Below are 27,901 nucleotides of genomic sequence, written 5' to 3' on the forward strand. Positions count from 1 at the left end.
TAGGAAAACCCCTGGTCTCTTGAAGAATACCAGACGCTGTATCCAGTCAGGTTGGACCATCATATTTTTCAAACAAAGATGGAGGCAAGGAAGTTACTATTGCTTCAGTAGCCAGTGATGGGGAGTAAAAGCATGGTAGGCTGGAATCAGCCTTTCATCACATGGAAGTATAAAGAGGAGATGGCAGGTGTGCTGCTATTAGGAACTCACTTCCCAAAATGAGGAAATCCTTGCAGGCTGCACAAAACCCTCAACCAGCAATAGAAAACTAGCTCATGTGGAAGCTACAAACTAATCCTCCGTGTCGCTGGACATGAAGCATGCAATGCATAAATGTAATAAAAAAGAAGCCTACAGACCAACGTTTTGAAAATTGTACTTTATTAAATATACAAAAGCTCAGCACTTCTGTAGAAAAGTGTGTCTTCTCCTATATGGTAATGCTGGTTAGTTTCCTGCATCACTGGTAAAACATTAGTCCAACACCTGGTTTTCCCCCCAGCGGAGTGTGATTCTTAATTGATGGAACAAAGTCGGTGTTAGCGAGCAGCAGGAGACTGTGCAGTATCGCTAACGCCCGTCAGCGCGTGCATGAGCCCCCCTGCACTTCCTATAACCTTTCACTCACTACTCCTGCTTTTACCAGAGGAATCGAAACACGAGTCTGAATTGACAACATTGAACTACCAGAAGAATGAAAAAAATTAAGGCTAAGAAAGTAATTACTACTTCTCAAAAACATTTATAACTTAGACCTCTGTTTCAGTACCATTTGTAGCAAACATTTGCTTCTATGTATGTTCAAGTTAAGTTCCTTTGGTATGGGGAACACATTTCTCCTCATGGTCATAACCGGATTTCATAAATGAAGACATTATTTTTGTACTGAATTGTGTATATTTACAGAAAAAAACCCCCACTGTAGTGTAGCAAGGGCACATCTAGAAGCCAGACTCTAGCTAGGTGGAGAGAGACTTAACAACAGTATAAGACAGTCTCTAATGTCAAGTACTTGTTAGAGCAGAACTGTGTGAACATGAGCCAACAACACTACAAGGCGGCATTCCTCTAACGTTGATATAAAGCTCAAAATTTAGGCTCCTAAAGTCTATGAAATCTAATCAGGCAAAAATGTTTTCATTATTTAATTTCATAGCATATGTTCATTGTCCTTACTAAGTGAAATTCAAGAAAGAAACAGTATACACAGCAAAAAAAAACCCAAATATAAAGAATATACATTCAATTGTAAAAGTTAATTTTGTTTCAAGGCAGCAGGTTTTATTCTTAAAGGTTAGTGACCTCTGAGTATCCCCTTAAATGAGTGCAATTTGAAGTTAAATTTTGAAATAGTTATGCAGTGGTATAGTCCACGCTACCATTTTGGATGCTTAACCAAGAATAACTTCAGAGACTTTTAAAAATTGGGATGAATCAATGCTTTTTGACAAATCCACCCTACCTCAGAGCACTGCTAACCTGGTCGCTTGTTATTTCAAGTTACTCTGAAAATCCTCAGTCCAAAAGCATACATTTTGTATAAGTATTGTATAAAATTTGACTAAACTGCGTTTTACCTTTGAACACGTACATTTCCAAATGCATCAGCCACGGAAGTGTGCATGATACGTGCCTGTGCATATAAGAAAAGGCAGCAGAGGGAGGGATTGTCAGAAGCAGGTACACACATGTATTTCCTAAGGATATCGAATCACGCTCCATGGGATAAAGCTGGCACTTTCTCCGTAATACACAAGGTGTTCCAACTGTCAGTGAGAACTTGCCAGTTCTCAAATCGGGGAGAATTAGTAAGTGGTAAGAGGTACAAATCCACTTGTTCACTCACTTATATAGAGAGACTCCAAAATGCCTTCTTCCTCGAAGTCGATGTCATTGACTTCCTACTAACAGCATCCTATAGTCATATTTTTCATGGATAAAGTGTATCAAAAACCACATTCAAGCCCTGTCCCCAGCTCTTGGTGCACACTGCTGAGCTGTGATACGCCGCAAGCATGCTGTGGTAACCGCGACAGAAATGCATTTGGAAAGTTTCTAACCAGTATTTGGCACAAAAGCCGACCGCGTCCTTCTCACTGCTGCTTCTTTGGTGGAACACGAGATTTCGCAATCACAATTGGAACTACAGAGAGCAACCCGATCAGCAAAGCCCAGAGAGGGCGGTAGAAGAGCCAGCCAATGGAGATGGTCAGGAGCGACAGCGAAGTGGCTACACAGACGGCAAATGCTTTTAATCCAATGTTAACCAGATCTCTCACAATAGGAAACCAGTCCACTGCAGAAAGAATTAAACGGGATAAAGCAGTTGACAAGATGATAGTTCAAAAAGGAAGCCTTATTCATGCCTAGGATTTGCACATTCGCTATTGCAATCAAAAGACAGAGTCTAATTATTTATCAAGAGCGCTGGATAAGGCATTTCAGCAGACTATCCTCAGGGCATTTGATAATTAAGCAACAGCTGAACATCTAAGACAACGGTCTCCTCATCTCTTCAGATAGAAGGTAATCCAAAATTAAGTCTGAAGTCTTGTCCAAGGCATGAGAGGCAGAGTAGACTGAAAGCCTTGCAGCTATGGAACAAGCCTAGGGCAACTGATACAATATGCTAGCACCAAAATTTATTTCTGGCAACAATAAATCTTGCAGTAGCATGTATATGGACAAGTAAATAAGAAAAAAAAATTGCGCACCACTACAAAGCAAATGATAGCTTTGATATTTGAAGTTTATACAAGTTGGAAGCACCATCCTGCTTTTCTCTAAGTTTTTATTCCAACATTTTTGTATGCTAAAAGGATAAACAAAAACATTTTTTGCTGTGTGTTCACAGTAGTGTAGAATAACCAGACACAAAACCATGTTACTATACAACTAGTAATTAAGGCCTGTTGGGGGGACCACTTGTGTACGGGTGTACAAAGGAACTGGATTGCAGCACCTTGAGTTAGACTTGGAAGAACCAGCCCAACATGTGTTTCGGCTTCTCATTTCAGGAAGCACTGGGCTGGCATCTTTTGAGACTGACAACAGATATTTGTGTATTTTTTTATTTTTTCTTTAATGTTCACAAAGCAACCACCTGGTTCTGGGATCCTGTTTACCTGCAATTGCCTACAGTAACTCTCAGATCAAATCCAATCGGAGCTCAAACCAGATTCCTCCTGACCTCCAAATTAATTAATTGCATATGTGAGCAAGAGAGGATGTCTGTAGGGATTATGATCCTATTTCTACATCATTTTACCTTTCTGTAAAAAACTTACCCAAAGTGTAAAAGATTCGGGTCATTAGGCTGATGCCTACAAACATTGACAGCCAGCCTGCTGCACGGAGGGCCCAGGTCTTCATGGTGTTACTCTCATGCTCTTTCTGAAACACTTCCTGAAAGCAAACACCATTATATGCAGCCTGTTTCTCAATTTCTTTTGAGATCCTCTTGATTCCAGTGTATTATGAGGTGATCAGAACCCACAGCATCTTAGGAGTACAAATTCTCTCATAGAAGATAGGCTGCAGCTCATCTTGCAGTGTCTTTTTGCACGGTATTGCTGCGCACTAGGAAAGGTTTCAAAGTGCAGCACAGGAAACCATTTTTCTAAATTAACACAGCTAAACAAGCACCATTCGACACATTATAACCACAGGCAGAAAGCACACAGGTTTTGCTGCAAATGGATACGTTCAACAGTACTGTAGAAAATACAACGCTATTAAGTAAATGTAACAAGAAATGACCTGACTTCACTTTGTTGGAGGAAGAGAGAAAAGGCAAAATATCCACTGATGGCTGAAGGAAAGGTATATGAAAGAAAGCAAGCAGTGTGCGGGGAAGAAAAGATAAAAGCAAAACATCCATTTGCAAGAATTCTGAATAAAGTTTTTTCAAAATGGGCAATGTGCCCATATAAAACAGATGCATGAAGATGGCTAAGACATAAGAAAGCACTTAATGGGAAAAGATGTGTATTGGTTACTTGTACGTACAGGTACTCTATGAATTATTCTTTCCAATTAACTAAATTCTGTCTAATGAAGATTCAGAGCTCCCAGCAGAGAGCTGATTCTACTGCTACTCTATTTTGACTCAAAACAAAAGCCTTTTTAACTGCTTTTGGGAGCTCCTGTAAATTCTTGACATCTAGGATTTTTGCAGTAGGGCATGAAAAAACCATTAATGGAAACAAACCTACTAAAAGGAGTAAATGAATCACCAAATTGCTGGAGCATGCAGGATTTATTGGAGCATAATGCTCTGCCTGAAGGTCCTTTCTCAGCCAGAACAGCAATAAATATTTCAAACAAGTCTAAACTCCTGTTATTAGAAGCTGAAGAGAGGACAGCTCCTACAGTTTATTTAATTAAAGCCTGTTTTTTACTATTTTTACATACAACCTTTTCAAATGCACGTGCCTGCATGTGTAAGTGGGAAACTAACAAAGAGCAAATAAAAGCAAAATGAGAAGGCACAGAAACGGCCTTTAAAGCAAAGGATGTTCAGGAGCAACACAAGGGGATTTTAAAAAAATAAATATATAGCTACTTTAGCCACAGCTCCTGTATAAAATTTAAAAAAAAACCATAAGGAATAACTATAGCCAAATAATGTACTGCTAGTGGGCGAAGTACGGCATTTTGCTGCAACACAAAGAACATGCAGAAACCTGGAAGGCAAACACAGGCTATAACGTGTTGTCCTAGAAAAAGGAGAAAGAAAAGCCAATGCTTACATTGAGCACCTCCTCCTCTAAAGCAGGCCTGAAGGAGAAGGAGAGCTTATTCCTCTGCTGCTTCTGCACTACCATCTCTAATTTTAACCCGTCACTAGTACACTATGGTATCTCACCTCCACAGAGAGATCCCCAGGGTACAGAATCTGCAGGACATCTCCAGACTTGGTATGATATGGAACCAGTTGATCGCCTCGCTGGCGAGCGATCACAGTCACCTTGGAAGAAAGGGAAAAGTATTTACTGGTTACTGAGTTGGGAACAGAGTTTGCAAAATACAGAAACAGCTGAAGACTCACCTTATCAGCAGAGCCCAAATGGGGGTCATCTCCACTCAGACCTGCGTAGAAGAACGAGACACGAAGGTCTCCTACCTACAAACAAGAGAATACTGGAAGTCAAGAAAATTTCCTTTACCAAGGAAAATCACAGGAAAGACAACTCTGCATGGCAACATCCATTATGTATTAATGTTTATGTCAAGCCAGAGGATACCCAGAATTATCTCCAAGCTGTACCTTTTTCAGGCTTATTTGATAGCCGAAACAGGATAGCTCAAATCCTGTTTTGCATTATCCCCTCTGATTTAGCTGCAGGAGCACATTAACACCAGTGAGATCCTACGTCCATCCCTTGTTATTTCATCTTTTGGCAGAGGAGGGCAGGCAGCACAAGCTGACAACGAGCTATTTCTTTGTTCAATACGGCAAGGCAGAGGTAGAACCCACTGCCCAGCACCATCCTGTGTCTTCCATTTAAAAGCTTGGCAGACTCAAGAAAACTGAAGACAAAGCAGCAGGATCAGAACCTTCCTGCAAGAGAAGCACTCATGCTGAAGGACTGTACGAAGGCTGTCATCCTATGTGATGGTCTGCACTCCAATTTCTACATATTTAAATAGAACTAGGACATGCCCCAACTTTTTTTTTTTTTCCCACATTAACAGTAATCATTGCTTTGGTTTATCTTTCTCATCTTACTTCTGGACGCCTGGGGTTCTCACTGTGGTAAAAATAATCTCCTCCTCGGGTAACATCAGCATGTGGATCCTCAAGGTTTGACAAGCTCAACTGCTTGAAGTTATCAATTTTATCCACAAGACCTAAGCAGAATAAAGAAACAAGCTCAGGTACAGTCTCTAACATGGAAACAGCCAATTTGCTGGCTGGCTTCCCGATTATCACTTGAAATGACTGCCATTGTGGAAAGAACCAAAGTCCGCTGCTGATACAACAGCGGACACAAAACCAGTACAAAGCAATTCTTACCGTTGGAAAGAACAAAGCTGCCAACCTGAACGTTAGGAGAAACAGCAGTGAAAGACTCCACAGCCATTGCACTGAGGAACAGAGAGAGCCCCTGATTAGTCCCAGAATTATGATCAAACTCTTGATTTGCAGTATGTAACATACAGCACATAAAACGTACTATGTCAAACACCAGGAGAAACTCAAAGAGCTAAATGGCTGGCATGACATGAAAACAAATCCATCAAGAAACTGTGTCCAGACTTCATAGTGTTGAAGCCATTAAAATAAGTTAAGACAGGATGGGACTGGCTCATCCCTCGGCCTGACCTTCCATTCACACTACGGGATTTCACTAGTTTTTTCACTAGTTTTTTCACCTATAATGAGCTGAAATGGAGTTCAGCTCTTCGGAAGCTGTTCTGTGGTGACACAGAGGTTTTGAGTGACAATGAATTGATCACATTCCTAGATGAATTCCTGCAACGTTTAACTACACTCATAAATGCACTTTATTTCTAGCCTGAATCTATATAGCTTCCGCTGTCAACTGCTAGATCTCATCTGCTAAATTAAGAAACCTAGATCATAAGCGTTCTCCATATAAAGGTACTTCTACATCATGGCCATGTTAATTAAATTCAAAACTCAGGAATCTTCTACTCACAGACTTTACTTCATTTTCGTAAGTAGCAGTACTACTAGAATCTCCTTGGCAGTAAACAGGTTTTATTTTCACAAATGTGTAAGTTGCATAAAAAGATAAGATGGATGGGCAGAGGAAGAAGACTAGAAGTACACACTTAAAATAGAGTCTCATTAATGCTAGGCATGAATTCTAAAGTTCAGCATGTCTGCACACACCATGCGACCTCACGCAAAGATCCACCACAGTTGTGCTCAGTCTCCTTGGTTTGTACCAATACACTCAGACAAAATGTTCTTAGCTGCAGCACATTTTAAATTATGTACTGCAGGAGCACTAAATAAAAAATGTTTCTTACTCTCAATTGGAGATTTGCATTTACTGGAGAATGCTTGGAGAATTTTCATTAACAAAAAAACGTGCATGAGGAGGACAGACAAAGCAGGCATGCCATCTGTGCATCCTTTTTTCCGTTATCTCTTGTCTATACAAGTCTGCTAGTTGGGACTTATCATTAAAAACACATAGATCTTCGCTTTCCCGCCTGAAGTAGTACTTCCAAATAAAGGACAGCGTATTTGGATGAGCCCACAGAACCGAAAGAAAGTTCTGGAGATTTTGCAAAGTTCAAAGTCTTGTTGAAATCCTGGTCCTACTATCCCTCCAGCTGTATTTTTCACTCACACATGATGTTTTTTGCCAGATGGCATCCTGCATCCTAAGGAACCAAGCAGGTGCTGTGAGAATGACAAAAGCTGTGAGAAGCTAAAACTTAGCATTAAAAATGGCACGTTGTAGTGTAAGTAAAATACCGCAGATGACAGATACATGAAACAAATTATATATGGACGATTGCCACAAATAGGCCTGTGAGCTCATGCATACTAGCTTAGAAAAAACAGCACGCAAGTGGCATGACAAGCTCATGGGCCGCCTGCTATTATAACCCCATACTTGTAATAGAGGAAAGAATTACTAATAGACTGCACTAACAGACAATAAAAGTCAGAAAGTAACCCATTCAAGTTCTCCTACGCGGACACCACGTGGTCCAGAGGTAATACAGTAACAGCCTGATGTCCAGCCATTACTTAATTCTGGTTCCACTAGGAAGTTTTCAACTGGTCTCTAATCTCTCTATGCCTTAGTTCTCCCAACTACCAAAAGACCAACAGTTTCCACCTACTTCATTGTGTCATGAAGATTTAGCTTTCATCTTTGATCAGATACAGTGACAGCATCTAGAGGGACTGTACTAGGTGGTACATTACCTAGGGTTTTTGTGTCCAATTTCTCGATCAAAGTTTCTGCTGTTCACAACTTCTGATTTCCATTCAGTATCTAAAGAAAATGATATGAAAGTTGAGAAAACAGGAAAAATTGCCACTCATCTTAGTTACTGAAGACACCTTTCAGTCAGTGAATCAGACTAAGTTACACTTGCAGAAATAATGTTTACATCAAAATATATATGTCACAATCTGTACTGATACTTCAGTCCATCTTCCCAGTGTATTAATGATGAATAGCATGATTTAGAAAAAAGGGGTTTTAGCAATAAAATTGTAACTCGACTTCACTCAGTAGGAGCTTTGCTGTTGGGTTTGATTCCTGGCTCCACTTTTTGGGAATAATCTGGTTTTGTGAGGAAAGGCTGTGAGCTCTGCTGGAACTAGCAAATTTCAGTGCAGTCAAGCAACAGATAGAGATGGTACCTCTACGTGCCACTGTCAAAAATGCACAGTGCTGCCTTTGTTCAGGCCACAGAAGCCTTCCCACATCCCCAGAACAGATTCTAGTAGGTTTCTTATAACTCCTACAAAATTAGAGTCCCTTTTCTGAGCAGCTTCCTTATTAGATATAGCTTGCTCTACTTCCATGAAGGAGTAGAGAGGAAGCAAAAAGAGTTAAACAGTGGAGTAGAGATCATTGTCAGGGATATTCTGGTGTACTGGGTACATGGCAAGATTTTGGCAGCAGGGGGGGCTGCACGGGTGGCCTCTGTGGGAAGAGGTCAGGGGCTGCCCTGTGTTGGACACAGCTGCCTCCACATCAAACCCACTGCAGGCCACAGCTCAGCCCATCAGTGAAGTTCAGGGCACATTTTTAAGAAAGGGCAGAAAACACCAAACGGGGAAGGGAGAGAATAAAAAGGAGTGAGAATCAACAGAGGGAACACCAAAGTCAGAGAAGGAAGTGCTCCACGGCAGAGCAGGTATTCAGTGCAGCATGGGGAGAGTCCATGCTGGAGCACGGGAAAAGTGTAAGAAGGAAAGAGTGGCAGAGACAAACCACTAGGTATTGACTGTAAATGCACTCCCAGCCCCTGAACCGCTCACTGCTTCACTAAAGGGAGTGAGTGTAACCTGTGGCGATAACAAGGCAAGGGTCTGGGGGAGAGGCAGGCAAGGGGAGAGGAGTCTGGAGTGAAGCTGAGCCTGGGAAAGGGCTAGAGCAAATGTGTTTATCCCACACCCTAATCAGTAATTAAGTATTTATTTTAACTGACAAGAAATTAAGTTAATTTTCCTCAAGTCAAGTCTGTTTTGCCCACAATGGTAAAATGGGTAAGTGATCTCGCTGTCTTCATTTCAACCCACAAGCTCTCTCATTCCTGTTCTTCCCAATCTCTTCCCCTATCCGGCTGATGGGGACAGTAAGCAAGCGGCTGTGCAGGCCCTTGGCTGCCAGCCAAAGCTAACCCACCACATCTAGTAACATACAGACTTTTACTGGACAGAATCCATCCATCTTGAGAGGGCAGCTGTCTTTTTAAGAGGCATTTCTTCTTGTTCCCTGCCACTGTAAGGCTGTTTTTCACAGCTCGCAACCACCGGGTTTATTCCTTACGCATCTCCATGCTGCAGGGTCCCATGCTTCACTGAGCTGGGGTATTTTTATGATCACACCCAGAAACTGCTGCACACCCATGTTACACATCCATGTGCTTTAATCAGAGATAAATAAAGCACAGAGACAAGTCTCCAGATATATGATGACTCAGAGTATTTTTCTGCCACTGGGTAGATCAGAATAATGCTCTCAGTTCTGCTCCTGCCAAAAAAACATTTGGCAAAAGCCGCAGCACACATCAGAAGGTGCTGATGGTTTTCATTAGCTGGTATCAACACCTAAACAGACTCTCAACAGGCTGTCTTACAGCTGGACCTACACTGTTCTTCCCTGTCTGTTCTTTTCTGCTCACGCCTGACATATGTCCAATTACTTCAATTCTGAAGAGTAATCTCAGGCATGCCCTTGAACACACTGCCATCTCTTCCCATCTCCTGTCACAGAGGACCTTATGGGTCCTATCTCTGAAGCATCCTATCCCTGGATACTGCTCTGAACCTCTAGGAGTTCCAAGACAAGACTTTCTGTAGTAGTTGCTTGCTAACAGCACACCTCCTTTCACCTCAGAAAGGGAGGTCCTGCCATTTGTTTAGAAAACAGAATTTTGCTTATTTCTTCACATTTCTTTCCTTTCTTTCCCAACCAGAAAATACCGGGTTTACAACAAAAATCAAAATACACACACATAAAAGCCCAAGCTACATGCGTAAAAGAAAAGTGACTTTCTGTTGATCAACTTACTGTATGAATACTTTGTCTCTTTCTTAATCTCACCATTCTCTTCATATTCCCTGCAGAGAAAAGGGGTGGGATGAGAACCAAAACAGTGCACACACACCCCTGCTAAGGGCAGAATACATTTTACAAATGAAATGCAGAGACAGCTCACTGGCAACACAAACTTATCTTTACAAGTAAGCTAACTCTTCTCTGAACTACCTATTCTGAAGACATAGATTCTCTGTACAAAGAGAAAACTACACACAAATGCTAAACAGTCACAACCCTTTTATGGCAATCTTGCCAGCAAGGAGGTGTTGCCTATAACAATGTGGAACAATCAGTATTAAAGTCAGTGAGAGAAGCTGACCTAAATCAATAAATCTTTTAGAGATGCTTCACCATAACCATATTAAAACTGAGAAATTATTTCTCGCACCTTCACAACCTCCTGACATTTTTTTGGGGATGACACAAAAAGATATCTGGAACATGAGTTCTGTGGAGTCAGACCTACATAACAGCTAATAGCTTTTATGCTACTGTCAGGGGAATAATTATAACAGAAACATTTTTCCTCTTCTGCTTGCAACTATTAGCAGAGTAGCTAACATCTCATTACAGTTTTGTAAATCCCACTGAAAAGGTACCTAGACTGCAGCGTTGCCCATTATAAACTAATCCGAGTGTCTCAAGCAACTAAAATTTGCAGTTTACTTTCACAGCTAGAAATTAACGTTGGCTTTTGATTATTAAGGATAAGGAGTAGCAGAGTCTTCTAAAAATTGAGAATCATGTCTTGTTTTAATTAAGTACGTCGATTTCCACACATATGAAGTACCAATGAAATTAAGAGATTTCCCTCATAGTCATGCGCCCAAAAGTCTCAAGTGTCCACAAGTCTGAGAAAAGAATCTGACTTCTAGATTCAACCGGATACAATATGTTTTTTCATTGCTTTGAAATATTCTAGTGTATGCTAGGCTGTAGGTATCAACCAGGCAGTTTTGGGGTCAGTGGGTTTATCAGAGTTTACTCTGGAATTCATAATTGAAGTTGCTGGATTCAGCAAAAATCTTTTTGTATTTCTTTTTTGAGGACAAGGAAAAAAATTGGCTTGAGGGTCTATGATCATGTTTTAGAGAATGGCGGCAGGAAAGGCTTAGCAGATGCAGGAAAAAAGAGGATTATAAAGTTTTATTTGAAAAAATTCAGGACCGGGTATTTCTGGGACAACGGTTTTGATTCTGATAATCAACTAGCTGGCAGGGAGTATTATGGAGGTGAAGTTACAGAAATCCTGATAGGCAGAAAGTACATCAATAAAAAAAAGAAGCTTTAGGAACATTAAACTGAGTCTTTGGGAAAGACATGAGTGTTTTCTTTTTTTTTTTTTTCTTTTTTATAAATTGGTAAAGATCTTTGAATTCTGTTGACGACACATATGACAGAAAATTGATCAATGTGCTCTGAGGTGGCGCAGCATCAAACAATAAGGAAAACAGAAAACCACAGCTGCAGCACGGAGGCCGAGAAACCCCATTCAAATTCTACAAAATGAGGAAGTGGAAACATTTGATAAAAGGCCTTGGATGTTACCCAAACTTTATCAGATCGGAACAGATCAGATCAGATGGAAATTCTGCAGCATTGACCATCTCCAAGGAAATTAAAATGACTCTCTAAAAAAACCCAAAAGCTATAGAATTCTCTTGCTGTAAAGACTAGTTGCTTTTTTTTTTTTCCTTTGGAGGTGGGGACATAAAAAAAAAAACGTGATGGGGTCATGTTAAGACAACAGCTTGTACTGCGTAGAGTTAATTTTCTTCATAGTAGCTAGTATGGCGATATATTTTGGATTTGAGCTGAAAACAGCATTGATAACAGGGACGTTTCAGTTATTGCTGAGCAGTGCTTGCACAGAGACAAGGGCTTTTCTGCTTCTCATACCATCCCCCAGTAAGTAGGCTGGGGGTGCAACAAACAACTTTATAAACAACTTCTAAAGATTTCTTTCACTTACGTAGAATCTTCGTATTCTACCCATTGGTACATTTCCACATGACGCTTAAGTTTGACAGCCTGGATGGAGAGCCCATAGCTGGGATCAAACAAAGGCTATTTAAAAGTTAAAGAAAATACAAGTCATTATAAATGCTGTACCTTGCGAACTCAAACACTATACTTTCATTATCAAACCCATTTGCATACTTCACTGGACATAATTAGCACTATGTTACACACAGTTGAATATAGAATAAATGTTATGAAAGACAAAAAGGAGCATCTCTTTATATCACTGACAAATCTGACCTAAAGAATCATTATCAAAAATTATTGCCACGGTGAAAAATAAAACCAGAAATGCTGGGTAATGATATGCAGGTTTAAGTGTTTAAATCAGAGGGAGATTTTATTCAACTGGAAGCTACCGTTCTGTGTTACCTTCTGCAATGCAGGCTGACCACGGCAAACGGTCAGAAAAAGTCATAACTCTGTACTGCAAGAGCCTAAAGAGTTTACAACATCATGAATACGCAACAGGTTTCCTATATAAAGGGGAACTGAAATTCACAAAGGCAGTGGGAGGGTAAACACAGCTAAAGGGAGCATGTTGCTTGTGAGTAGGGAGACCAAGGCTGCACAGCATCTCCTCAATTCCAGGCCAAGAACCAAAGCTTGGGTGGTAGCCGGCAATGATTACAGGGGAGGAGAGAAGCTACATGTCTTCTCCCTGGATATCAAACGTAGTTTTAATTGGCAAAGATTTTTCCTTCCCGCTAAGTTTGAACTACTCATCTTCAAGATACTAGTTTATTTACCTTAGATGTACTCAGAGCGCCAGCTAAGTGCACCAATCTCCCTTCATTCTGCTGAGACACACTGTGGATGCTATCAAGAGGGATCACAAGAGAAAGTCCCTCATCAAGTGATTTTGCTGTCCTTAAAGCTCGTCCCTGCAATCAAAAAAAGCAAAATCACGTTGTGGAGAATCAATGGCAGAGCAGTATTTTGTGAAAAAGGTTAGCAGACAAGTGATCTGGAGACCCCAAGGAACGCTTGTATATTCAGCCTCAAGGAATATTCTTGAACCACATTTGTACTTCTGCACTGTCTCTTTCTCTGTGGCTGACACGGTTTGGGGCAGTACTTCTTACCCATGCAGCAGGACCACTAACATTGATTAAGCTCCTCAAACACGCATAGATTATTCCTACAAGGGTCCAAATGTATTGCTCTTCACCTCTCACCTTGTTCATTGTTCACAAATAACTGCAAAAATTATGCCAATTATCGTCCTTTTTCCACAGACCCATATGACTACTTGGCAGAAGTTTTCCTTACCTTACCATCATATTATGGTGTGCTTTTTCCTGCAAAGTCAACGAAATTGGGAGTAGTTTTTTCCTCTTGTAGAGGTATAAAAGGAAGTCTTACGTGACAATTCACAGAATTCTGCTTAGCCACTCCAAAACTGCCAAAAGCACGTATGTTTGCAACAGTAGGGTGTTAGGATTCCCTACTTACTTTCATTCTTTTTTTTTTAATCTAAAATCAAGACATAAAATAAAACTGAGAATAAATAACACTCTCCGTTTTGCAACATGGAATATGAATTCCTTTAATGCAATTGTAACAACTCTAGAAATGAGGACATTTTGTTGTCCCAAGAAAAGAGAGAAGACTAGAACGTCGTTGGCTCATACAACCCTCTTTCAATAATACTACAGCCTGTTTCTGCATCAGCTTACAAGTTTTGGATCTTATCTTTCATCAGACACTGCCAATGTCTCTACTACACTCAGTTCGACAGAAATACTGTATGTGGCCCTGTGATTTCACTCCTCTGTTATATCCCAAGCATAAGCACCAGGGGTTCCAGACACATCCTCTTCTCATGGATGAAGAAATAAAGCTTTAACTTGACCATTTTAGTAAACCTACAAATGCAAAACTAGTTGCGTATCACCTCAGCTGTAACATTTTCAAGCTGTGTACAAACACTGATAGTATTTCACTTACTTCATTGGTAAAAAGAAGGTAGAAAGACAGAAGAAATGTCACAAGTCCCATCAACATGCCTCCAGAAGTCTCGCTGAGCCTCTCCAGGAACCCTGGTTTGGACTCACTTGTGATTTTAACATGTTCTTTTCTGCTGCCTGTGTCAGAGAACTGTTGGGGATAAAACAAAAATGCAATATTGGTGTGAAAGGGGAAAGCATTCTTTTTCAAAATAAGTCTTTTAGCTTTGTTACTACTGCTACTCTACAGAGTATTGGACCAAAACTTTCCCACGCTTATTAAATGCCTCATCACACTTTTGATACCGGAAATAGAGTCAATAAATAAAACTCAAGCCTGATGGAAAAAACAATTTCTATTACAGCGGTTCAACACGTTCCTTCAAACTTTCTTCAGTCTGCCTCTCCCTATGTGGTGTCTACACCCTGCATTCAGGCCATAACAAATTGAGTCATACTCCTGAATTCCAGAGCAGTTAACACATAGCTATAAATAAGTTACGTTTTACCGCACCAGTGGAAAAGTGCCTACATACTTTAAAATAATTGCATCTCAGGCAACAAAAAGAGATAGCTTAAAACAAAATTGCTATTGCTATCCTAGCCCGTGCCACATTAAAGCACAAAAGCCCAGGGGTTTATATATACCAGCACTCTGTACGTATGCTGGCTGTGGGGAATTAGCACAGGCAGCCAAGAAAGCAGGCGAGGCTTCTCTTTTGCACATCTCGAGATGCCAGGCGGGACGTGACAGCGGCCCCTCCGCTGCCCCAGGCGTTACACAGGGCCCCTCGCCTCAGACGGGCCACTCGGGGGGGCGGCAACGGGCCGACCCGGGGCACCTCCACACGCAGCACGGAGCAACAGCAGGACTGGCCCAAGCAGCACTTACATTCCTCGACATCTTGAGGTTCTTGCCCTCACTGGGTACCGTCCGGAGGAGCCGCAGAAACCGCCGCAAGAGCCGCGCCCGGCGCCTCAGGGCTCGCCCGGCCCTCCCGCCCCGCCTCGCCGCAAGGTATGCCGGGACGCGTAGTTCCCGCCGGGCGCGGGGCAGCTGGGAGATGTAGGCCTGCGCCGAGGCCGGGCCTGAGAGGGCCGGCTGCTCCCTCCCGCGGGCCGCCTCCGGCAGGAGGTGCGTCAGCCGCCGCCGGCGGGCAGGGAAGGCGCTTCCGGAGGCGGGAGGTCAGAGCGTGGAGCAGCGCGCCGCTGTCCCGCTGCTGTGGAGGGGGCAGAGGAGGAGCGGAGGGGGCAGCGGCGGCGGGGTCGGTCTGTGGGGAAAGGCACCGGACGGCTCCGTCATGTCCTACTGCAGGCAAGAAGGTGCGCCCGGGTTGTCCTCCCAATGTCACGCCGGGCGGGCTCGCCCCTGAGGCGGCCGGGGGCCAGGGGCGAGGTGGGGTGGCTGCACTCTCACCTCAGCCCATGAAGGGAAGGCGCAGCCTGAGGGGAGAGGAGGCGGGAAAGCGGCCCGCGTGTGGCAGCGGCGGGGGAGGGCCGCCTCGCCTCTTTCCTCCGACCTTTCTCCTCATGGGAGGCGGGAAGCCGCGGCGGGGCGAGTGGCCGTGAGGCGAGAGGGGGCGCGGAGGGCCTCCACCGCCCAGGGGGCCGGCCTGCAGCCGGGGACTGGAACGTCCCCGCGGCATGGCCGGAGCTGGGCGTGTGTGCGCGCCTCCGGGCAAGTAGTGGAGCTCGCCAGGTGCGGCTGCGGAGTGGCCGAGGCGTGCGGGCAGGCGCCCCGCCGCGCAGCGGAATGGGATCCTCCCGTAGCGGTTAATTTTCTGCCAGTTTAGCTGAAGTGGCCAGAGGTGGGTTTTTTTTACCTGTTTAAGCAAACCACTGTAGGTGGACAGGGTGGGTAGAGCGCGAGCTTTGTTCTGTATCGGTGCAAGGTATTATATTGAACGGGTTGTGGTATTTATGAGGCTTGAGCATTTCGTGTCTTGCGGGATATTTCCCCCCCCCACCCTTGAAGGAATGTAAAGTGACTAAACGTAAAGTTTCAAACGGGAAAAAATCATTCTGTAGTTCTAAATGTAATTTTGAAGTTACAAACTTTGGCACACTGAATGCTGATCATAAACTGTGGTGAGGTAGTCATAACCTATGGACCTCTTTACTTTATGTTTTTGATTTCTTTGTTTTAACAAGATCTTCGATCTTTACAAGGTCTGTAAGTTGTCTTATGGCATCTCACAAAATTACAGTGATGGGCATTAGAGTTCATATGTTTCTAGTTCCTTTTATATAAGAAACAACTGGATATTCTACATTGTAAAGTTCTCTGGAGTACAATGAAGAGTTGACAGAAAACTGTTTCCCCTTTTAAAAGGGTTTAGATTTATCTGTTTCTCAGACATGTTTAACTGCATAATGGTTACTGAGCAAAGTAAAGGGAGTTACTGAACGTCTGCTGGTTGAGGTCACACTGAGGGGCAAGAAGATACTGATTTCTATATCATGCCAAGTCACTGTAGTGACCTTCATGAATTTGGAGAATGAAAGGAAGTTCTCGGGGAACTCAGCATATTTTTTTTTTCCAGTCAGTGAATACTCAGTTGTGCATTCAGAAGAGTTTTAGCCAGCTGGTCTTTTCTGCTTGTCTGCCTCAGTGGTTTTTTTCATAGTTTTACTGAATTGTTAGAAAACTCTACTTGGGCTTCCATACAAGCCTCCCCCACCCCGCTACAGAACTTTTGTTAAATCAAGAGTGGCACAAGAGTAGGAAGCACACTGTGTTGTTTTTCTGTCCTTGATAATGTTCACAGCACCTTTCAATATAGTTGGTTCTACACTGCTAAGGTGCTCTTCAGTATTTAATTCAGATAATTATTGTAAAATATGACACCAGTCCTTAATGGAGAGTACTGTTATTAATAAGTATCCTATTGAACACTTTCCTGTAACTTGGTATAGTTTTTCTTTCAATCTTCCTTTTTTTGTCTAACCCCTTCATCTGGGTTAGTCCTGGCAACAGAGTGCGAGCTTGTTTTGAAACAGCTTTTTAACTTCACAGTTCAATGAATTGTACTGTGATCTGCAGCCATTACAGTATGTTGCTGTGAAAATTGCAACTTTAGAAGAATAACATTTCAGTTGTGTATGTTCAGTTTCTCTGAACAAACAACTATTTTGTTTTGAAGGTAACTGATAAATACAACGGAATTAATTCACTATTAACATTAATGCATGGTGTTGAGTATCTCATTACCTTGTGGTGTTCAGCAGCTTTGTAAGTGACTCTTCATGTCTCAGTTTTCTCTGAACTTTTGCTTGTTTTCTCCTGTATGGTAGGAAAAGACAGAATTATATTTGCGACCAAGGAGGACCATGAGACACCAAGCAGTGCTGAGCTGGTTGCAGATGACCCAGATGACCCTTATGAAGAACAAGGTCAGTAGTAAGCAGAAGAACGGAAGTAAAGAGTGATAGATCACATATACCATATTCTAAAAATCTTAAAAAAGAACAACAACAAAACCCAAACCTTGTATGAAGTAGGAACAAATTATTAATTTTTAAAGACAAAGCGTAGCTGGTTATTCAGTAGATAAATACCCATACTCTTTAGCAGTTTTAACTTCCAAATTAGGACATCACAAATGACATGCTTTCTTCAGAGGTGTTTTTTTTCCCTACATTTTTAATGATTTTTCAAAGAAGCGGCCTGTTCAAATACAGCAGTTGATGGCTTATAGTTTTGGTTAGCAGCCAGAGATATCTAGAAAAAAATCTCTTCCTTCCTTTCCTTTATTGATAAAGTTAGAGCTTAACTGGTGAAAATTATGGTTGTTTTTTCACTGCTTTAAATGACGAAGTGCAAAGTTCAGAGAACTTCAAGTGAGTTACATACCACTGTCAGTGATGTGAGTTGGTGACCTGCCTGTGTGCAGCTGAAATTGCCTAATTTGTCAATCTCTGAATATCCAATTTAATATAAATTATATCTGATTATTGCTACTAGTATAGTACAGGATTATATAACTAGTAGTAATATTTTTCAATGGCACATGACAGGTAAGTTCAAATTACTGTAGCCATCTTGCCTTGAAAAGATGTAAGTTAAAATTTTCAGTGAAGATTGCAGTTCTTATATGAAGTAGATCTGACCTGTAAATGGAGATTTAAGAGACCAGAACATTTCTGAGATCAGGGCTCGTAATATTCTGATTTTAGAGCATATTTTAGGTTATTTCTAGTAGGTAAAATGAAATAATCTTCCTATCATGATGATTAAATAAATTTCGCTGTAGGTTAGGCATGAACACCTGTGAATTTTGGTTAATTTTTTTTTCTAATTGCCTTTATGCTTACATGTCTTTTAACCTTTCACTTTGTGTGAAGTGATGTCATTGCTTTCAGTGCATCTGAGATTGAAGTAACTGCTTCACCCCTTTTGAAGTTTTGTTAGAAAGTAGAAATTCTTCAAGTGGCTCTGTGACCTTTAGAGGGCAGTATTTAGACACAGTTTAGCAGCTGGTGCACAGAGGGTCGCTTTTGTCAGCTGATGTGGTATGTAGTTTAATTTGAACCATATCTTCCTATGTCATTAAAATAACTTTGTCATACATAGATTTGCGGTGAAATTATTTTGCATTTAGCTGCCTATCTTAGTTTCATCACAACTGTATGTAGTCAGTAGATATTTCTAAATGTTTTGCTCATCAGCAGTGATGAGTCTGTTCAGTTTTATACTGACCCAAACGAGAACAATGAGAGAATTCCAGTTTCAGAAAGGCGTTTAAAAACTGCAGTTTAGTATCTGTCAGGAATTCTTCTTCCTCATGTTTTCAGCCAGGTTGTTTTGCTGGCTAAGACCCAATACCCAAAGTGCCTATTTGACAGAAACAGTCTGTACTTTGGGATTTGTCACCATCTTTACCATGGGAATGGTGCTTTAACCCCTAAAGATTTCAAACAGAGACCCCTACAGACAATAAAATCTGCGGCACTTATATCTGTTACTGCTTTGACCAGAATGCAAGATGGAACCTACTACGAATGATTCATGTAAAGTAGTTAGGTGGAAAACAGCGTCTGAGGAGAACTCATTTTTAAGAGTATTTATTCCTGTCAGTATGCTGTGTGGAAGTGAAACAAAATCAGAGTTGTTAACTCCTGTTTCAGGCAAATTTAAAATTCAATATTGGTCTGTTAAGTGAAGAGTTAACAGGCTCTCATGATCAGGTGGTGGAATTAAGTTCCCTGTTCTTTTTCTGTGGCTTTTTGTTTCCTCTGAAAAACTGGAGACTGCTTGCAAAATAAAGCAAAGAAAGATACTTTTTCTAGATTATCACATCTGGAGAACATACAAACCAATGGAGATTTTATCATTCACTGAAGTGTTAAGTCACCTTGTGTGGTATACAGCTAAACCAAGTGGCTTGCTGTTTAGCTAAGTAAAATCACCTGTGCAGTCTTGTATTGACGTTACATGTAGTTGTTTAAAGTTCACCTGTCTTCCCCTTGTAATCATTCATGGTGTCTGGTGATAATTAAATATTAGTAAAAGCTGTCTGTCAACAGCATGTGGATGCATATTGGTCCTATAACTAAGCATCCATTTTTGATACCGGCTTTTAAGAGGAAGGAGAAGGGTGCACATCTCAGATCTAGCATAAGAGACAGACATACTACAATGGTTTGGAATGTGAGCATAGAAAACGATTCTCTTCCTTCTGTCTCACACCCTACCCCTTCACCCCAAATTATTCTTTTTCTAGTCGTACATATACCACAAGTATACAGTCTTGTGCCATTTATTTGGGTCATAAACTAGCCAAAATTAAGAGCCATATTAATTGAATCCTCTTATATGTATTTTGCTGGATATGGGAAGACAGTGGTGAGGAGTGGAGGTGGCACATTGTTTTTCTAGCAATCCTGTATTTACAGCAGGTTAATCACTTGCTTCCAAAACTATAGAGCAGGGAAGAAAACAGAGAAAGCTAGAAGCTAGTTATGTCAGGGACACCTTACAGTGAAAATGTGTGTCTGTGTGATTTAAAATGAGAAACTCTGTAAACTCTGTTCAAATACTGTTAATAAGTTTGAATTGGGTTTTTTTGGTGTGTGGTGTGGAGTTTTTTGAAGTTTTTTTTTTTTTTTTGTCTTAGCATGTTGTTAGTAAGATACTGCCATGTTTTAAGGGTTCTCTGAAAAAATCACTTGAACGATCTTGGGCTACAATGCATCAGATCAAAACAGAAACAATCCACATATCACAGAATGGAACTGCATCTACTATGAGTGAAATTTGAGGGCAGGAAAGACATATGGGCAAAACGTTTTAGAATATGTTACAGTGCAGAAGCTCTGGCTTGTGTGGTTTTTATTTAAAAGAAAATTGGAAAGGGCTTTGCTGTACATAAAATAGCATGCAGGCTTTTCTAATTTAGCTTCTACTTTGAGTAGAAGACTTGGTTTCCAGTGTTCAACTGCTGTGGTATAATTCACTATAATGACTCTTTTCATCTTTTCTGCTGTGCTAGACACGGAACAGTCATATCTGGGAAAGAATAGATTTATTATATAGATATACCATAATATATATTGTTTTCTAATATAGCTGAAACTTTTATTTGAGGCTTTGGGTTTTTGTAGGGGCCTTTTTCATACTTACAATAAACATGTAGTTTGGAATTTTTGGATAGTTCTTATTTTGTTTCAGGCATTAACAGACATTAGTCTTTGAGCAGTCTACTTTAGTCAGTAGATCAGTCGGGAAAACTTGTGCTGTTTCCCTTGAGAGAAAATAAGGTTGTGTAGTATTCTTTTTTATTTCTGTCAGTTACAAGATTGATTTATTTATTTTGTTCTATTAGTTATGAGTTTTTGGTAGACAAAATGTTAACAGCACACTTTAAGACAAAAACATTGAAAGAAATGAAGCCATGTGAAATGGGAAGGCAGACAAACCAGAGTTAGGCTCAAGTTAGCATTTCATATTGCCCTGTATATCAAAGTTCACTGTATGTGTCTTTTAACAGCTGTGGCTGATGGAAACAAATGAAGAATTCATTTGCAACAGTTCTGAAATAGCATTCTCACTGTAAAGCTTGTTTCTGGTCTTATGTGTTGCAGATGGAAGAATTTAAATGTGAAAGATCTCTAGTTTTCATGGAGATCTTTGCTCCCATCAGTTAGAATAATTTCTTATTTTATTAGGCTTATATGAAGAAGGCACTGGTGAGTTTTATGCACAAGAAGTAATTTTTATTAGCGTTACAGCTATGATAGCAGAGTTGGCTAAAAGTGCTTATGGAATTGCACCTCAAATAAAGGTGGTGTCCTCTCCCTTATGTTTCTCCAGACTCATTCCAGTCATCTTATTTTAGAGACAGTTTTGAAATGGTTTCCAAAGAGGTCTGATGAAGCAAAAACCCTGATTCTTTTAAGAGAGAACCTGGTAAATGATCAGATGTACAGGACTGTTTTTATGACTACTGATGTCCCTTTCAATCCTGCTTCCTATGTGTCTGTCATCTTACATTGTGAATCATTGACAGATACACTTTTTATTGGAATGTTTGTCATATATCAGGGAAGAAACTTTTCTCAGAAAGACAGTGGGACTTCATTACAGCAAGTACAAAGACAAGTCTTGACATAAATGCAGATGGGCTTGCCATCATCCATGATATTAACAGATCCTCTGAGCTAAGGGAGATTAGATTCTGTGATGTCAGCAGTTAATTGCTAACACAAGGCTTGATCTGACACGATGTAAACAGGGTTGTTTTCTCTTCCCCAAGTGCAGGCTCAAGTGGATTATGAGCCACTAGATCAGTGATGTTCAGGCTACATTTGAAAGAAGTTTTATTTAAAAATAGTGATCCTGTCTAGTGCAGACTTGAGATTTGGGGAGAGTGATGGATGAAATCTGTTTCCATTATAATTGTGTTCAAAGCTAGCTGATAGACTTAATCATTGAAATGTGCATTCTGCTATAATTATCACTGAGGAATTGCTTGCCTTAATAATCTGGTTTTTAGTTTTGTTTTTTTAAAGCATGGTTTCTGTGCAAATAGCATCCGGAACTGATGCTATTTCAGCAATCAAATAGGTGCAAATCAATGCTCATGTGTTACACAAGAAATTATTGTTTATGGGATAATTCTTACATTGTTGTTAAAATGTGCATACTTACAAGGCAGTTCCAGTTCTAAAAGGAACAATTTAAGAGAATTACTTTACAAGTAATTTTATAGTCTTCAGGAGCACTTCAGAACTCTTAATTTATTTCTTCCTTTTTGAAGCATTAGACAAATTGCTATTGAAAATGACTGGTTGATGTTAGTGAGGAAGAATATGGGACTTCAGATCTAGCTTACAAAGCAAGCTATGATTCTTCCACGCTGTATGATCAACATCTTTCTGCTTTATGTTATCCTTGGCAATAAGGAATTCTGCTTTTCCTCCAGGCAGCTAGAGATGCCATGATGTACTGTGCTAGGTATATCTTCTCAGTGCAGTGATTATTATAGATATTGTACAAAACTATCTTGCTGAATAAAGCGTGATCTATGAAAAATTACAGTATTACTGTAGTTGACTAAGTCATGCTAAGGAGACTGTTACTTTCTGTAATTAAAATGAGACTGATCAATCCTGAGATTTGACTGGCTAATTTTCTGCTGCACTGCATTGACTCAGTTGGAGCACGTCATTGATGAATTGCAAATCAGAGTAAAATTTTCCTTTCATTCCTTTCAATATAGCAATAAATATGATTGAGCTGCTTTTGTTGTACCAGTACATAAAATTCAGGATATTGTGGCCTAGCGTCCAAGGAGTTGTGAGTGGGAGTGAAACGTACGTCTGAAATTTCATGATCCCACAGGACAAAGACAATAAGTAGGCTTACTGAATTCTGTGGGAGTATTTTAGGTAATGTCAAGTTACATCAGGCCCTAAATATACTTTCGTGGTCAGATCAGAATTAATGCAGCTTTATTGGTTGGACAACTTTATTGGACAATGGCATTTTCATACCTGCTTGTAAAGGGAAAGTACTTGAACTTCAGTACTTAAACTTTATGTACATGCTGTTAGCTTCTGCAGAAACTCAACATGGAGATGAAGTTAGGGAAGCCTACTAGAGAGGAGGAGAGCAAATTGTTCAAGTGGAGAAGAAACCAGCCTGCATCACAGCACAGTATTTCACTTAGTAGATGAATATAACTACATGTATGTTTCATGCAAAGTAGAGAAAAGGAATGGACATACATTGCAATAAAGCAATGTATTAGAGACTCTAGAAGCCCTCATGAACAAGTCCGTTACGTTACATTTCTATACCTGACTTTAAAAGGTTTTCTAAAACTTACAGAGGAAATTAATTCTCTGGCCTGCTGCTCGACTTTCATTGTGCAAATCAGTTGATGTCTCAAAGAACATACGCTCATTTAAATCTCCACCTTGCTATTCCATCATTGAAGTATTTCTGTGATGACTTTAACTATTCCAGAGCAGAAATTTACAGCTTTTACACTTTATTTAAAGTCTAAAATGAGACCTACTGACTTTCAGTTGTGATCTAAAGAACAGTTTGGTTTCTGGGAACCAGACAGATTGACATACTCTCACTGTTCCTTGTGTTCTGTGGCACGTGACTTAATCTGTGTCTTACAAATAAACTGATTTTCATTTTTGTGATTCTGGTTTTCCAGTTCAAATTTTAAGGGAGAAAGTTGTGGGTTAATATTTGAGAGTTCATTTAAAACAAGAAGAAAAATGTATGCATCCAGCATGGTGGAAAAGAATTCTAATCTTAATACTGGAATTAAATTCTTATGACTTGTATGACATGATTTGAAGACTTGCTCTTTCTTGACAGAGTCTGGCAAGTGGATTGACTTGACTTCCATCTGTTTCGCAGTTTCTCTAGAATATTCGCAGTGATCTGTAGTGCAGGGAGAAAGACTTAATTCAGGCATGAATACAGAGCTAATCTTACTTGTCCCCAGTAAAGAATCATACAGATCAGAGATAGAAACAGACTGGCTAGGAAGTGAAAGGTGTTTAGCACCCTTGAAGCTACAGAACTAATATGACATTGTTAGTACTTCAACCTATCAGCTTTCACTGAATGGAATCAATTCTTGGAAGGGACGCTTAACTTTTCTTCTCTCTTGTTCATTCAGGATTGATATTGCCCAATGGAGATATCAATTGGAATTGCCCATGTCTGGGTGGAATGGCTAGTGGTCCCTGTGGGGAACAGTTCAAGTCAGCCTTTTCTTGTTTCCACTATAGCACAGAAGAAATAAAAGGATCAGACTGTGTGGACCAATTCCGTGCCATGCAGGAATGCATGCAAAAATACCCAGATCTTTACCCTCAAGAGGATGAAAATGAAGAAAAAGAAAAGTCAAGCAAAGATTTGGAAGCTACTCCTATGGAGGCTTCTGCTGCCAAAGAGGAGAAGGGCTCTAGCTAATGAAGAGGCAAGGAGGCTGTTGTCTCCATTTCTCATTTTCAGAGACATGGACTTTTGCAGTATGTCTGTCTTTTGAGTTGTCAAGAAATGTTCGAGTTGTCAAGAAATGTTTCACCATTGTTCTATACACTGTATCATAATGAATAATTTATTGCCGAAGGAGAAATCTCAGTGCTACAGCCTTGCAAATAAATACTGCAAAAAGAACGAGTATGTGTATGCATTGTGTAACCTGCTATCAGACACAGTTAACACTTTAACAGCTATTTTTTACCCTCAAGTTCTCCTTCAGTTTTGACTTGAATAATGTCTTTAAATATATATAGCTTTCAACTAAAATTCCACTAGTACACCAGGTCTGTCTTCATTTCAGTATATTCTGATCAACAGCTGCTCTTTTTTAATGTATTCTGTTCTTCTAATAGAAATTGCATTAAATGATTGTTTTTCCTTAAAGATTTTTTTTGACAGAGTGATACAGGACACTGATAATGGCCTAAATGTAGAATTTGTAAAATAATTTCAAATGGTCTTACTAGATTACAGTTGCATTTTACTACCAACATCAGGTAAGGACTGCCAGAAAAACATTGACCTGTGTTTCTCCTTTGATTTCATTTATTTACTGTGATGGCTTTTGGATTTTTAAAAATGGTGTGTTGTACAACCATTGATAAAGATGAATGGAGTGAATGTTGATCACTGGCTTTATTTTTCCTCTGAAACCACAGGTTTTGGGTTCCTTTAGTTAGTACCTGCTCCTTCAGTGTTTAGACAGGCTCTTGTAAAATACTTTGAGAATACAATGGAAATGTTACCTGGTGTAATGATCTCAAAACAGATACTGTGATGGAATTGCATATTAAAAAGCAAATACTTTTTACCTTCACTGAAAACTTCTGTTTCTGTGTGGTTTGATTTTTTTATTATTTTTTTTTTAGCTAACACTGCTTGGATTTGAAATACTCTTCTGTATTGCAGCAGACTTTGAATCAGTTTGGATTGTGAAGATCAGTTGTTCCGGCTTGTCAGATTTTTATTCTTGTCCCATGCTCTTTTCCCCAGCCCCAGGCAGGAAGGCATTAAAAACGTAAAGCTTTTTGAGCAGCTATAGTAGACTGTAGATTATGAACCAGCACCACAGAGGACCTGAACGGCTATTAAAAAATTTGAAAATTAGTTTAGAGGTGCAAATAATTTAATAGTAATTCACTATAGTTTAATACCTGTGGATAAGGGAATGCTACATTGGTTTTCTTTCCTAATAAAATGTAGGCTATGAGAATTGTATTGCAAAACCAATTGTTCCTGCAGCTTCAGTAACTGTTCATTGCAGGGCTGTGGGTCTTTGCCTGTCTCTGTGGGCAGCAGTTTTCAGTACTCAGCAGATTTGTTTCCATGTAATGTTTTGGTACCTTGTTGTTTGTAGAAGTTATTTCAGTGTTAGGGAAGATGCTTCTGAACATTTGAGGGGAATTTCTGTTAAAATTTACAGTGTGTTTGAGCTGTTTATATTTCAGTACAGCTGTTGGATCCTTTAAAAAAAATTGCAGGCAATTAAGTGACTGACAGCTGCTCAGTTCTGAGGCATGGACAGCAGGTACTCTCAGTATCTCTTTGCTTTTAAAAGAAACAAAGTGTGACAGAGCTTCTCAATGTGACTCTTTCAGGTGTAGGAAGACAAATGCCAAGTTAGCCTGAGTGAATGGGCACAAAAGCAGCAGTGATAAATCTTGGCACTTGGGCAATTGGACCATGAAAATGAAATCTTAGGCAATCAGATAACCACTGGGCACCAAATTAAAAAAAAAAAAAAAAATCTCATGCACCCAAGCTTTTGGTTGTTCAAATGGAAATCCAGTGCATTAGTTGTGAAGAAGCAAGACCTGTTTGTGAAGGGGTGCTCTGTTCTAAGAAGAGTTTGCCTCCTGGTTTTTTTTTCTGCTGTGCTTTTCTTTTCCATGTTGCCTCAATGCTATACAGGCTTTGGATTTATCCTCTGTAACAGTCTTTCTAGCATCTGTATACATATACATATGTGTATATATATATTTTTCACCATTAAAAGCTTAAAATAGTAATGAAGACTTCCTTGACAAGGAACTAGGGCTAGATGTTGAGACATAGAATCCAGTCCCTCCTGTTTTCCACTTTAGTTCTTAGAGTACGTTTCCTGCCATAGAATTTGTATTTTGCTATGTTAAGAGAAGTAAAATGCAGTCAAACTTCCTTCTGGATTTTAAGTTTGGACAACCATGTAGTAGAGCTTGCACTTCAGTGAAGAATTAGGAATTAGAAGGCAGATCAACAGTACATACATATTGCCACTTCTTTGGACCCATGAAAGTAAAGAAAGAGAAACTATTCAGTGTGGACCCTGCAGCTGATTTTGATGCAGTTTAAGGGTCAAGTTGTCTGTCTGGACCATTATATATCCATTGAAAGTATTACGGAATTCCACCTCTAGTAGTAGACTTCTTTTTTTTCTTAACTCTAGATGAACGGGGAAAAATAAATTGTCTGGAATTTCTTTTTTTTGCTATGTATACTAATGCAGTTGTCTATGTATAGATAATGTAACTCTTTCTTTCTATTTTGTTTCCCAGCATTGCTTTGTTGACGTGATTTTCCTCATGTAGTTGCATGCTCCCATTTTAAATCTAAAATCAATCAGTGGTTATTTTAGTATGTAATAAAGATGATAAAATGATCCCTAGCAATATGTGGCAAACCTTTGAAATAAGCAGATGATAAGAAGCTCCATTTTGTCATTGCTCCTAAAATACTGCCTTGTACAATGTTGCTATGTAATACTTCAGTTTTCCAGTTTTAATAATTATTCTTCAGTTATTGCACACCCTTGTAATTCTGGAGTTAATGCAGTGGTGAAACAAGCCAGAGTTTTGAAGGCTGGGTAGGACCGTTACCAACTGGCTGGAGCCCTGCATGATGCAGGCCACAAATTCATATAGAACTTGTGATAACTTGTTTGTTAGGATGGGTTGTTCCTGCAATCAACTTAAACTTGAATCAGTGGAGCATATATCACATCTTCTGACACAGATAAATATTGCCTATAGAACTTGCCTCTTATAAGTGATTGTTTTAACATAAAATATATTCTAAAACATAGTTAACTACTGAAAAGTGGTTAAAATTAGATAAAGTTGCATTTTCAGAATGTGCTTAAAAGTTACTCATTAGTTTTTTATTCTTTTCTC

General features: G+C 40.0%; 2 protein-coding genes across 3 annotated transcripts; one reads left to right on the forward strand and one right to left on the reverse strand.

The window, feature by feature from the left end:
* Window positions 1-373: 373 nt before the first annotated feature.
* On the reverse strand, window positions 374-15,246 carry TMEM43 (transmembrane protein 43). Its single transcript, XM_063347950.1, has 12 exons — window positions 15,132-15,246; window positions 14,241-14,390; window positions 13,040-13,174; window positions 12,241-12,335; window positions 10,239-10,288; window positions 7,916-7,985; window positions 6,020-6,090; window positions 5,732-5,853; window positions 5,051-5,125; window positions 4,868-4,969; window positions 3,288-3,405; window positions 374-2,296 (listed from the first exon to the last, which is right to left on the reverse strand). Exons 1-12 carry the CDS (start codon window positions 15,141-15,143, stop codon window positions 2,094-2,096), a joined length of 1,203 nt encoding a protein of 400 aa, XP_063204020.1. The 5' UTR covers window positions 15,144-15,246; the 3' UTR covers window positions 374-2,093.
* Window positions 15,198-25,576, forward strand: CHCHD4 (coiled-coil-helix-coiled-coil-helix domain containing 4). Of its 2 annotated transcripts, none has more exons than XM_063347951.1 (3): window positions 15,198-15,562; window positions 17,534-17,632; window positions 24,497-24,629. In XM_063347951.1, exons 1-3 carry the CDS (start codon window positions 15,260-15,262, stop codon window positions 24,590-24,592), a joined length of 498 nt encoding a protein of 165 aa, XP_063204021.1. In that variant the 5' UTR covers window positions 15,198-15,259; the 3' UTR covers window positions 24,593-24,629. The 2 variants fall into 2 exon arrangements, with proteins under 2 accessions (XP_063204021.1, XP_063204022.1); XM_063347952.1 differs by having other exon boundaries at window positions 15,335-15,562; window positions 24,385-25,576.
* The last annotated feature ends 2,325 nt before the right edge of the window (window positions 25,577-27,901 follow it).

This window comes from Chroicocephalus ridibundus, chromosome 10, assembly GCF_963924245.1.
Source record: "Chroicocephalus ridibundus chromosome 10, bChrRid1.1, whole genome shotgun sequence".
In the NCBI taxonomy this organism is placed as follows: Eukaryota; Metazoa; Chordata; class Aves; order Charadriiformes; family Laridae; genus Chroicocephalus; species Chroicocephalus ridibundus.

What these genes read in the sequence shown, in the direction of transcription:
- TMEM43 (XM_063347950.1), bottom strand. An exon ending in AGAGACAAAGTATTCATACA is followed by an intron (nt 7,986 to 10,238) that starts GTAAGTTGATCA and finishes CATTTTCTTTAG; the next exon opens with ATACTGAATGGAAATCAGAA. An exon ending in CAGCTTTGTTCTTTCCAACG is followed by an intron (nt 5,854 to 6,019) that starts GTAAGAATTGCT and finishes TATTCTGCTTAG; the next exon opens with GTCTTGTGGATAAAATTGAT.
- CHCHD4 (XM_063347951.1), top strand. Translation starts at nt 15,260, where the DNA reads ATGCCGGGACGCGTAGTTCCCGCCGGGCGCGGGGCAGCTGGGAGATGT. An exon ending in GTCCTACTGCAGGCAAGAAG is followed by an intron (nt 15,563 to 17,533) that starts GTGCGCCCGGGT and finishes CCTGTATGGTAG; the next exon opens with GAAAAGACAGAATTATATTT. An exon ending in TGACCCTTATGAAGAACAAG is followed by an intron (nt 17,633 to 24,496) that starts GTCAGTAGTAAG and finishes TTTCCACTATAG; the next exon opens with CACAGAAGAAATAAAAGGAT.